The following is a 12784-nucleotide window of genomic DNA, read 5'->3' as shown; positions in this document are numbered from 1 at the left end:
ATATTTTCTCCCTTCAATCTTTTATTTTTTGTAAACCCAACTGTTAAACTACCTCTAATAGTGCACTTTGATCTTAACGTCAGAGCGCTTTGGTCATTGCAGCACGTGGGATCTGTGCTGAAGGAGTGAGTTTGGTCCTGATCAAAGGCTGTTCAACACGTTATTTTAATTCACTCATTTTTGATGTACTTTTCTTCCATGACAAAACCAGATCCTCTGTGAAATGGGGAGTCAGTGAGTAGTGATGCTATCCAGAAATTGATCTTAATTGTAGCTGAACCATTTGCGAGCTGGTTTTGTGAGATAATGTTGTGTGAAGGTGACAGGAAAAATGTCATTTTATTACTGATCATTTTGCAAGTACAGCCCCAGAATTTTTTAAAAATGGCTAAGGTTTTTTATATTTTAATTGTTCATGTGAGAATAGATACTGCGTTTTCATGGCTTGTGTTCCTTTGCCCCATAGACAGAACAGCGCAATACTACCTACTGTATTCTATGGCTGTTTCTTTCCCCTATGTAATATGTTATGGTTTGGCTAGCGTGTATTATTTCAAATGTCTTTTTGCATAGGGAATGTCTGTAAAAGAGCATGTGGAAAGTGTGCTTTGAATACCAACGTATTCAGAATTAAGCACTGGAAAAAAATCCTGTGCAGAGCTTGACTGTTAAGCAGTGTTTCGTAGTTCCAGCTCTGTTTTGATGTCGAAGCATGAAGACCTATTCATGAATTATTTCTTTGTTCCTCTCTATGCTACTGACACAAAATGAAGTTTTATCAGTTTTGTCAGTGACCCTAGTATCAGCAATGACTGTGGGAAACAACTTCCAATTTATTCCATACTTTAGAGTTCTTCTTGCTCCAAATGTAGGAGCCCCCTCTGTTTGGTCTCTTTCCCCTCTGTCAAAAAAAAAAAATCTTCTATATCTCTCTGTTTTTTGGGCTGATGGAAACCACCAGGGTTTTCCTGATCTCTTGTACTCTTTCTTTATTAATAGAGGGATTTTTTTGTGCTGAAGCTGATCATGCTGGAACCTGAGGATAGAAACCTGAATCGTTGTCTATCCTCTTCAGGTGCTGGTGTTTTATTGTGTTTAATTGTGACTACTCCAGTGGCAGGCAAATGGAACTTCTGTAAAATGGCTTTCTGCTTGAAAATAGGTGTTTTGTTTTGATTTTGATGGGGTGGGATGTTGCATCTGAAATTCTACCTGATGAAAAGAGAGGTGGCCCAAGAGAGATGGCAGTGGAGCCTCTTGCACCTGGAGTGGTTGGTTGATTCCAGGTTGATACTAGAAATTACCATCTCTTTGTTCTTGAATGTCCTTTGCTAAATGAGCTTTATGGACACTTGACTGCATTATGCATCAAAACTTGCTGGTTTTTAAATGAAATATAGTGCCCCGATCATGCGCAGTTTTTGACCAAAACAGACTTGTTTTTGCTGCTATGTCCTGTTAAGAGTGTGATGAGAGGAGAGCATGGTTTACTTTGTGCATGAATCTTCTTGTTTTAGTTTCAGTGTCTGAAATTGGTATTAACTTAGAACTTGGTGATTTTGGTGCTCTAAGTATGCTGCCTTATCTGAGTCACCATGTTTAGGCAGTGTTTTGCTGTAAAATGGAAGAGTTGTCAGGAGGGGGCCTTCTGCTTTGCTAGATGGTTGAGTATGATAACTTTGCATACTGTCATTTCGTTTTGTTCAAGAAGTGGAGAGGACTGTGTTTATCAGCTTTCAAAAATACTAGTTTTCTACTTCGGGAAGATGTGAGTTCTCTACTTCTAAATAATTTAAAGTTCATCTGTGTTTTTCCTAAACTCTTGATCCTTTACAGACATAGTAAATCATGCATCAAAACAAAATTCCTGCTGTGTTTCAGTTGGATTAGCAGAAACTCATTTTTACGTTAAACCAGCTGTTATAGGGGACGGAAACTCCGCCATGTACTGTGACTGTTTTTAGAAGGCAAGGAGCATTTATATCAGATGCTGCTGTGGAGTTGGTCCTTCTTTCCACCCAGAACCTCAAGAGCTTGATGATCCTCTGGTTTTATGGTTGTCACTGAGAGATGGCAATGTAACCAGAAGGTGTAAGTCTCTGTGCATTTGTGTTGGCCTCATGATATGGAAGGTTATCCCGTCAGGAGATGGCTGCAGCATCGAGTGAATATTTTTGTTCTTTTCTATGTATTTAGACTGGTCAGTATGAAAATGTGCATTACCTCTGCATTATTTTATATCAAAATGCCAGTTGCAATGGGCCAGAACCCTGCTTTTTTATTGCTGATTCAAACAAATAGTTGCTGTTAGCAACTGAATGATAAAACCGGGTTTAGGAAGAATTATAAGGTTTCTGTAGCTTCAAAGGTTTATTGGCAGTCTTAGTAGCTCGCAGTACTTCTTTTCCTCTCTCCCCACCAAGTAATCATGAGGCTGTAATCTACTTCTGGCCACTTTCAAGAGGTATTAAAAATTATGGTTCTAGTTTGTAATGAGGGTTTATTTAAGGAAGAGTAAAGGAGAGGCAAAATTGCCTTTTGGGGACTTGTGTAAAGTCTCTTTGTTTCTCCTCTTTTCTTTCAAGCTTCTCGCTAAGTCTTCTGAGTGCTGTGGCAAGGTCAGGAGGCAACCTGGAAATAGATCAAGTTGTGGAGAGGAGTTCCTCGGTATTTAAAAATATCTCATTTTGGTCCTTACTTGCTTCTATTTTTAAACCTCATTTTTTAAAGTCCTGCAATGTTGTTATCAAAGAAAATACAAAGGTTGCAACCATTTCAAACTGTGAGGTGTGGACATTCCTGAAATGGTGTTTCTCAATCATTGTGAGACCACTGTGCTGAGGAGTAAACTTCTATTTCAGAAGTTGAAACAAATATCATTAGTTTCAATATCATATGTATTTCATTAAAAGTAAGTAATACCACGTAGAGTACTCTTAATCTGTTGCAAAATAAGTGAACGCTACGGTTATTTTTCTTTTCAGATTTCAGGTTAAAACTGTTAGGTATTTCAGGATTGGGCTTTTTTTCCCAGCCTAACACCCATGTAGAAAATAACGTTTCTGTGCTGTTGACTACTGTTGATCATATCTGGATGTATCAATTCATTTCGGAACCAACAATCCCTTAAATAATTATTTTTGGCGTATGTTTTGAGAGCATAGTTGAATAACGTAGCATTAATGGTTTGTATTTGACAAGAGGTGTAATTTCTTATAATTTGAATGATTTTATAAATGTACCTTTTAGTTCGGTTGACTTTACACAGAGATAATATAGAGTTATGTACAGCCATGTTCAGCGGTGGCATGAAAGGACTGTAGAAAGGAATGGCCCCTTCTAAAGAACTTGCTCTGATTTTGTGTGCTGTGTAATCATAACTCATGTACAGAGTGCGGAAGTAACAGGAGGGGCAACTGAGCCTGAGCTGACAGAAACAGGGGCTTTGTTTCACATATTCTGGAATAATTTTGTTGCTAAATTAATACCTACTTCTCTGGCTGCTGACTCATATTAGAATTGCAGTCATAGAACTAATGCAAAAAGAGATGCTTTTGACCCCATTTTCAGCAAGTTAATGTGGCCTTACCATGCTGGCTGGGCTTTCTGTTTCTGCTGAATAGCCTGCCATGACAAAAGGAGCTAGAATGGGGTAGTCAGTGAGCCATCCAGGAGACACAACAGCCCTTGGACCCTAGCCAGGTAATGGGCACGTATTAAATATAATTCTTACGGAAATAATTTTCTGGGTTTTTTTTCTCCCAAGATAGCACTCTAAGGATCTGATAATTTAGAAACATACAGTTACATGCTTCTTTTAACCTTTAGGAGAGCAGTTATTCCTTTCATAACATATACTTTTAGTCTTTGGTTGAGAGTACAGAGCTTGGAGTTATAAATACAGCGCTAAGTAAGTTTCAACCTTATATGGTCCTTTGGGAGATGAGAGTGTCCTTGCTACCTGTGCTTGAGTCTGTCTGTTTGCTGCCAACTTGTGTCTTAACAGGCTTAATGAACTCTTGTTACCTATTTGTGTGGCTGTCAGGCCAAGCCAGAGCCAGCAGGAGCAGCCACAGGCTTTAATTTCTGCTGTGATCCAGTGGCACTTAGCTTTGGTTTTAAACTTGTAATTAGGCCTGGAGTTTTGCCCGAAATGTCAATACTGTGCACCAGATCTGTGCCTCTGGGAGGGAGATCCCTCGTGGGCTCTGGGTGGAGCGGCCACCCGCGCAGGCCTGCACCCGCGCTCCCGGGAGCAGAAACCCTTCTGCTCGCCAGACTAGTACAGCGCAAGAAAAAGGTCTGGGGTATGTTTCCATCTTGCAGAAGGTTTCCGCGGCTCCTTGTCATCTTTGAAATAAAATGCTTTTACTGTCACATAAAGCAATGTGGCAGTGCTTTCCTTTGAGCCAATGTTGGGATTATCGTGGTTTACTTTCCTGGGAAGGAAACTTCTGTTTACTTCAGGTGTGACTGAGCCTGATACAACTTCGACGTTGAGAGAAAGCCGTGGCCGTGGAAGCAGTAGTCTAATTTTATTGGCACAGCGTGTAATGTCACCCTGGTGGGGCTGCCTGTATATAGTTGCTTTGATCTTGTCTGTGTTTTGGACTGGCCACAAGTGTCGCATTTACAGTCAAGGCCACATGAATGGTCTGAAAGATGATGTGATTGTCATGGGATTAAATTGTACACTGAGATTAGTGATGAACGAATTCTGGGTGTGCCTCTTGCAAATAAAGTTATTTCTCTGAAAATACACTTGAAAGTGTAGAGAATATGATGTTTTTACCTCAGCAGCGTTAATTTGGATAGATGTCTTAATCAGATATCAGGAATTGTTGGGGTTGGGGATCACACTGGAAACTGTTGTAGCATGCCTCTGTAAAAATAAGTGTCCGGTTCTGTCTCGTTGAGCATGTTTTTATGCAATAAGAATATCTGTACCAAGACCAATGTTTGCTTTCCTTGATAAATAAAAAGTATGTACTATTTCCAGGAAGGTACAGGTTAAAAAGGTACCTGGATATCTTGTTTACTATGTAATAAATAGAGGAAATCATTTTAGTTCATATACTTGCAGAAGTATTTTCCATGAATGAATATATTCTCTGAATTTTCAGACATTAGGTAATAGTATCTTTTCCTGTTTGTTTTGGTGGGTTTTAAGGTGTAATTTACAGGGAGACGTCAGGTTTTACTGAAACTTTAATTTTTTATTTCTAGGAGTGCAGCCAGCTTCATCTTACAATATTTCCTGAACTGCATGTGAATTTTTGTTTTAAAGAGAAAGCTGTAGAGAAAATGAGGTGGGGGTGTTGCTTGCCATTGATAGATCGCAGCCTGTGAGTTTAAATGAAAAAGCAGCAGGGAGAACCTTGTTGTATCAGCTCGGAATAGCGAGCGATTCAACTTAAGATGTTGATTGTGGTGATAATACTCGGGCATTCCCCATGGCTGTTTGCAGCAAAGTGATGACTCAAAACATCTATTTTTTTAAAAAAAGTTCCAACAATGCTAGCCACACTGTGGATTTTTATATAAGGGCAAAGCATCTCCTGATATCATGCTAGCAGTCTGTCTGCTTGTGGGTTATCTTGTGATACCTGCCCTCATGTGTACAGCAGAAGTGGCATGCAAAGAGGAACAGACTTGACTCTCTGACCCGAGTTCTTAATCTAATTAGACATCCTTCGAACAGTGATTTTGGTGATCTTAATTAATTATCTTAATTTGGTTGTCATTATTTACCTTTCATTTTGAAAGGGACAGTGGAAGAAAAATCCTAGAGTTAGGAAACTTCACAGAGAGTCAGGTGTGTTGATTTTCTAATTGACTTGATGGGAGTCCTCCATGTAATTATGGAAGAGCTGAACGGAAGAATTGCCTTTATTCAAAAACTATTTTGCAGGTCTCTGGAAAACAATAGGAGACTTCTGTTTGTGCTTCACAGACTATTACCTGTTTTGACATTTTTGATCATAGTTTTTGTCCTGCCCATCGTTACTCACCAAAATGATGTCTTCCATGCACAGGGTGAAGTACCAACCACAGCTTTTTAAATGAAAAAGTAGTCCTGGACGGAAAGTTTACTGAATTATTATAATAATTATAATTATTATTATCATTATCATTATTATTATAATTATTATTAACAATAAAGCAGACAACAGTGGGAAATCACATCAGACTTCTCAATGTTGGGGTGCATTAATGACAAAGTCTCATCAGTGTGCAGAATACGACAGAGATTTTCTCGCAGCTGGTAATTTAGCACGCATCAGGATCTAAATTCTTCTGCTTTTCAGTCTCTAGGCAATCTATGTGAGTCTAAGAACTGCATGTAATGGGATAACAGTGTAACAGTATAAATCCCTTGTGTAATGGTAGCTAAAGCAAACAAATTTTCAGCATAACCTGACTGTGTAGCAAATGTGGCTGTTGAACTAGGAACTGTAGTTGTGAGCCACTGGATACTTCATCTTTCTGTAACAGTGTTCAGGAACAGCTAAATTAATTTAAGCTTCCTGAGTGGAAACAAAATCATGCTTAAATCAGATTAGCAGGAGCCTGCAATGAGAGTTCCTATTGCAAATGTCTATTGCGAATAGACGTTTATCTTAAATTACTGTTTCAAAGAGAGATTTTTTTTTTAAAAAAATTTTAATTAGCTCCTTTGAATAGTGTCATACTGAGAGAGCTGTAGTCTGAAGGATTGTGTCCACGGAACAGATGGATCACGGACAGGAGCGGTGCCGACTTCTGACACGCTCCGGTACACTGATCTATAAGGACCACCTACAGGGAGAGTGGGTGTAATTCAATTTCCACACCCATTCAATCCCAGTGTCCATCAGGGCTGCCAGTTGTGAGGGAGCTTTTGTGATACAGATGGGTGTTGTAGTAGGGGCTGAACTGAGGCAACTAAGCTCATTTTATCTAGCTACCTTTTTTTGTTTTGTTTCTAATTTTGCATTTCTTTAGAAGGGAAGTTTATATAGAAAAGAGTATTTAAGCTCCACTGTAAATGTTTAAGCCTCTCACATGTGGTAAATCTTTTTTGCATACAGGACCATATGCCAAAAGTACACTCATCCTTTTACAAAGCTGGAAGTACCTAGACACTGTGGACATATTTCCTGTAGCTCAGAAGCCAAGATTCCCACAGCTTACAGGGAGCTTGTGAATGTCTACATCTGATTTAGTTCCTAATTGCGATTGGAGAAGAAGATCCCATTCTGCCACTACTGTACAAGTAAAAACATTGGAAGTGTGGCTATGTAAAGGTGTCAGCATTGGCTTCACAGTGTGTGTATTAATAAAAAACCCCTAATTTTCTCACACAATGAATTACTGTAACAATACATGACATTCTGGTTTTGCATCTGAGGTGTAAATTGTAAGCCTTCCATCCAGTGCCTTTCAAAGTTCCTGTCTTCACTGTTTGCTCATGCAAATCTGTCTGTTTCAGTTGCAGAAGCCAAGGCTTAGCATTTGTCTGTTTGCCTACATGGCCACAAATTGTTTTTATAAAGTATTTAGAGACATCTAAAGTCAATTTACTAGAACAAGTTTTTGGACAGATCTCCAGTGTCCAAAGCATATGTCAGAAAACGCCTTGATAATACATACTTCTTATGCGTTGGTTATGTGTTTTCTTGGTTTAGATTCTATAGTAGCTTCATGCTAGTTTCTCAAAACCTTCTGTGTTATGAGTTGGAAAATACACCTGTACTGAATTTCATCATTTTATAAACATGTAGGTTAGCATGATTTTATACTGCTCTGAAAACATATATTATTTCAAAACCTTTTTTTCCTATATAAAATTAATTTGACCCATATCATTGCATATGATATCCCTAAATAAGAACGGACACAGTGTGCCGATGTCCTCAACAATAAAAGCCGTGAAGAGGGTGGGTTAGGAGTTATGTTACGTGTTGACTCTGCTAGATTTGAGCAAGGCTGTTGCCCACAGCACTTCGGTTTATGTTATGCTCTTTAATGTTTACATGTTTCAGCTTTGCGCTGAAAGTTTAAAGCTAACCAAAGAATATAAAATGTCAAAATAAATTTAAATGATCATAGTGTGTATATGTTAAAATCATTACTCAGAAGGTGCTGTGTGCCCCACCCTACAATCCTATGCAGATGAGTTTCACTGAAATCTATGGGAATTTTGTCTCAACAAGTACTGCTGCAAAATCAAGTTTGTTATGTCTTAAATGCTGAACATATAAATCTAATGCAAAGCAGTTGCAACTCAAGATTCCCTAGTTTCTCACAAGTGTGTGCAGGTCTCTTTTTGAGCAGTAGGTAGCCCATGCAGCATCACAAAAAATAAAGTGACTATTAATGTCCGCTATGCAAACTTGTTTGATTTTAATATTGTCGGAAATAACTTGATTGTGTCCGGGTTTTTTTGTTATTTTTGTTTCTTTAACACTGTTTTTACAAGATGGTTCTCTGAGGTCCTCTTCAAAAGCTGTAGGCTTGAGTCAGTTCAGTCAGATCTGTTCTGTCAGCATTCATGAACTGCTGCAAGTATTCATTCAGTGTATTATGTTTTAAATGTTGTCTTGCTTGTTCTTAAAGGGTTTGTATGAAATTTATATTTTTTCCCAGTAATGGCATATTATTATATGCACACCTGTCAGAAAAGTAGTGCAGAACTGTATCTGCGCTTTACGTCAGCACCTACTAATTTGCTCTGCAAAGCACAGTTTTATTTGCAAGTTGTGATGAAGGCACAAATGTGCAAAAAATGTACATGACATTTATCTGCACAGTAACTTCTGTCATTGCTCCATTCAAGTTGTAATGAAATCTGTATTGAAAAATGTGCTGCAGATTCATTTTTCCATATATTTGCTGATTTGTATAATTGGGGAATATTGATTTATAGTTATTCACAGTAGGACTTTTTTTACAGTAGCAGTGTATCAGGAACATGCAGCTAATTTTAAAAACATGGCCAAGCTCTCTTATGCTAAACTAAAGTGCCTGTGATATTTACCTAATATGTTTATTGAAGTGTCACATTATGTAATTTAATTATGAAAATGGATGTGGTAAGTTAATATAGCTGGAAAATTAACATCAAATTTAATGTGGAAAAATACAGATCCTTGATTTGAGCCTGTTGTCTCCGTGCTTGACTTTCCTTCTAGTATTTTTTTATTTTTAGTTTTCATTGAATAGTAATTCCACTTCAGTTAAGACCACTTCTATCTGCCTTTCATAAAAAAGCACTTTAAGCACAGCTTTGAGCATTGTTTCAAATATAAGCTAATTGTGAAGTACTGAAGGTATTTTGTATGAGAAACAGAAATATGTGGATTTTTTTGTAGTAACTGCACAAAATACAATAGTTCTTACTTCTATTTATAGCCATTTAATTACTTTTATATTTCACAGAATCACAGAATGGTTAAGGGTTGGAAGGGACCTCTGGAGATCATCTAGTCCAACCCCCTGCCAAAGCAGGTTCCCCTGGAGCACGTTGCACTGGGTCGTGTCCAGGCGGGTTTTGAATATCTCCAGAGAAGGAGACTCCACACCCTCCCTGGGCAGCCTGTTCCAGTGCTCATTTGCTTTGTATACTTGTATATTTGCATATTTGCTTTGTTTAAAACTTAGAAGTGAAAAATGTGGTAGAAAATGAGTAACAGCAAAATACACTTTGACAAAATCCTTCTGTAGGTGCTAGGTAGCATCATGTGGTGTGTGATTACTCTGCCTTGAATTGTGTATTACTGAATTTAGTTGTTTCGGCCACAAATAACAAAAATTTATTTGTAACATTTCCCGATTTCCAGGTATGTTTGGCTGTCTCCCTTACATAAACACCACCTCTGAAAGCCTTTTAGACGGAGCTCAGGAAAGTTGCACAAAAGTAGCTTAGAAATGGCTTTTGAAAACGAAGCAGAAACATTTTCTGCGCCTGAAGTGCCAAGCGGCAGCGTGTCCTGCATGTCCCTTGTACCGCGGACACGCAGTGCTTCCCGCTCACTCCCGGGGAAGGAAGGAAGGTGGCCTTGTGCCTGCACAAGTAGCCACTGCATGGCTGCACTTTGTTTTGTAGTGTTTCAGCTCAGCCCTCGCCTCCGCACGCAGTTTTCTGGCGATAGTCTCCTTGGGGAAGTGCACAGTCCTAATCAAGTGTCACATACAGAAAATGTGGGAAAATGAGACGCAAGAGAGAGTTTCAACTTCAGTTATGTTCAAATACTGGAAAAAAATATGGGGGCTTTGAAAAGTGGTGAAAGGGTGGAATGTGTAAAGTCTCTGTGGGAAGAAAATGTCATCCTATCAATGGATTTTTTTCTTGGAGCGTTTTCTTGCCTTCTGTTGAATTTCATAATACAAGCATGCTGCTTTGTTCCCCTCTATTCCCTGTCATAGCCCTCTCTTTCGACTGAGCAAAGTATGTTCGTTTCCTTTTTGTTTTTTAAATGCTTGACTTGAAATCTAGTCAGCTTCAAAATTTTAGTTAAAAATATGTCAGATCTCCTCCTGCTTTGTCACTCTGCCAGATTTAGTGGTTTTACAATCCAGTTTCCTGGACAGGGTTTTCAAAAATTATTATTGTTTTTTTTTCTTTTGCCTGTTGCTGTGTGAGTAATTTGGGAAAAAAACCCAAACCAAAACAAATGGAGAAACTGACTATCCGTAGGAAACCGTAAGAGTCAAACATTAAGTAAACATTCCAAAAATAGAGGAAAATGCAATCACCATGAACTGAAAAAACCCTATGTATATAGAAGTAAAAAAAAAAAAAAAGAAAAAGAAAGGGGAAAAAAAAGAAAAAGATGTTAGTGTAATGGAGTTCACATTTTTCTCTTACAGATAACCTGCAACCCATTTTTAAAAACCTGCTCTAAACAGTAGCAGGTATAAGTGCAAAGGGGGAGAGGCATTCAAGAAATAACTGGCTAAAAGCCAGCAGTATGTTTTCCCATCATTTTGAGGTCTCAGCAGCCTGACTTGTCAGCTTCCATTCTGTCTTTTGCAATTTTACATATCCAAAATCTAGATTAAACTAATCCCTCTTGCTGTCTGCCCCTGCAATTTAGAGCCATGCTACGATACACAGTGCATGTGTGCATCACAGCAGTTCCACCGGCCTATACAGACGGCACTTAGTGGTGGAATTGGAAACCTGAGCTTTAAAAATAAATAAATCAATAAATAAATGAAGGAGGTATTGTATACATTGAGAGGCCCTTAATTTGGTTTCCTTATCGTGTGCCGCAAATGTCATTTGCAGGGTTGCTAAGCACAAGTCAATAATTTTCAGTATTCAGGCCAATAAGCTCTAATTGCCTTGGCAATATAAATTTAGCCATGTAAATGCTGAAAAAGCCAGTCACGACAGTTTGGGGTTTTGTCCCCCGCCTCCCCCCCCAGCTTTATTTTTCAAGCCAGCTCAAACTGTACGGTCAAGGATCCCAAGGGGCTTGAAGAAAGGGAAAACACTTTTTCCAGAGAAAACCAGTCCTCAGCACTGTATGGAACTTGGGCAGCTTTGTGAAAAAAATGGTGTGCTGTTATATCACAACGGCTTTGTTGTCACTTTCCTGTTCTTTCCCTTGAGATACCTCACGGAAAGGTACGGACCCTTATTGTGTTGCTCTGTGCAGATACATTCAAAACTAATCAGTATTGTAAACACTTTGTTTCTATTTGGACACACTATTTTTTGACCACAGAGGTTAATATAGAAGGGCAGTATGTAGTGGAAAGGCCACTTATTTACACTGGCTGTGTTAATGACACAGATCTGCTGAAATACCATTGCTTTATTCCAGCCAGACTCCCTATGAGCTGACTGGCGTTGTGAAATCACGCAGACCAGCACTTATGATTTACTGTAAGCATGCTAATTATGTACTATTCATAATTAACAGAAACTACAGTTTCAATAGACCTTTTTCCTTTTATTGCTTTTATTTACATTAAAATTGCTTTTATTTACATTAAAATTGCATATAAATTGCAGTTATTCTGAAGATTAAGAAATACGTGCTGCCCTTGGCAAACCTCAGTGCACCTACCTGGTATTTCAGCTATTAAAGCGAAAGTATATGTTTATTGCTTATATTTCCTTGAAGTCAGTGCACTAGCAACTGAAATTAACAGAACTCTTATGCGAATGGACGCTCTCACCTTGTTACATAAGGCGAGAGGATAACATTTCTTCTTCTGTTTTCATCTTTTAAAAATTCATACATGTTTGGGGTAGATGAAAAAGGGCTTTACTTTTATGTTGTTACTGCCCCTGGAATGGTTAGATTTGTCAAAACTAGTTTCATGTTGTTTAAATGCCAAAATTAAAATTTCTAATTAATGTGATTATTAGATGAGAGATAACGTTCCCAGAAGAGCATTGAATAAAAGAGGCTACAGTAAGGAAAAGGAGGAGGGGGAAGGAAAGAGGTGGAATGTGATCACCGAGAGCAATATGTAATTGCAAGGGTGGAGCATGTCCACGACTGGTTTGTGATTGGATTTAGAATAAGAGGAAGAGCTTGTGTATTTAGTCTGAAGAGAAGACGAATATTATAGAGGCACTAATAAAGGCATTTACCTTTACTAAGTAAAGGTATACTCAAGTTAAAGGACTTTGTGCTCTCACCAACTGAGCGGAACTGAAATTGCATGTTCAGTAAGTACACTCTTGTCTTTTGGCCTTTTCACAATAATACTGCATTTCTTTTGTCATGTGCCTTACCAGTTCTTGGAGTAATTCAGCTGTTACTGGTTATGGAGCTTGTTTTGG

At 38.4% G+C, this 12784-nt stretch overlaps 1 protein-coding gene across 6 annotated transcripts in view; it reads left to right on the top strand.

Annotated features, from left to right (window-relative positions):
• AOPEP (aminopeptidase O (putative)) overlaps positions 1-12784 on the top strand; it is a 213769-nt gene that overhangs the window by 157403 nt on the left and 43582 nt on the right. Inside the window, exon 14 of one of the 6 annotated variants that reach the window (XM_068422885.1) lies at positions 7071-9140. The exons of the other annotated variants lie outside the window; for them this stretch is intronic. Within the exon in view, the coding sequence (XP_068278986.1) occupies positions 7071-7121 (51 nt within the window). The 3' untranslated portion in view covers positions 7122-9140. Of the gene's footprint in view, positions 1-7070; positions 9141-12784 lie in introns of those variants that run through there. 6 annotated transcript variants of the gene reach the window in all.

This window comes from Nyctibius grandis, chromosome Z (genome assembly GCF_013368605.1).
Source record: "Nyctibius grandis isolate bNycGra1 chromosome Z, bNycGra1.pri, whole genome shotgun sequence".
NCBI classification, from domain to species: Eukaryota; Metazoa; Chordata; class Aves; order Nyctibiiformes; family Nyctibiidae; genus Nyctibius; species Nyctibius grandis.
This window is presented reverse-complemented; position numbering and strand designations above follow the sequence as displayed.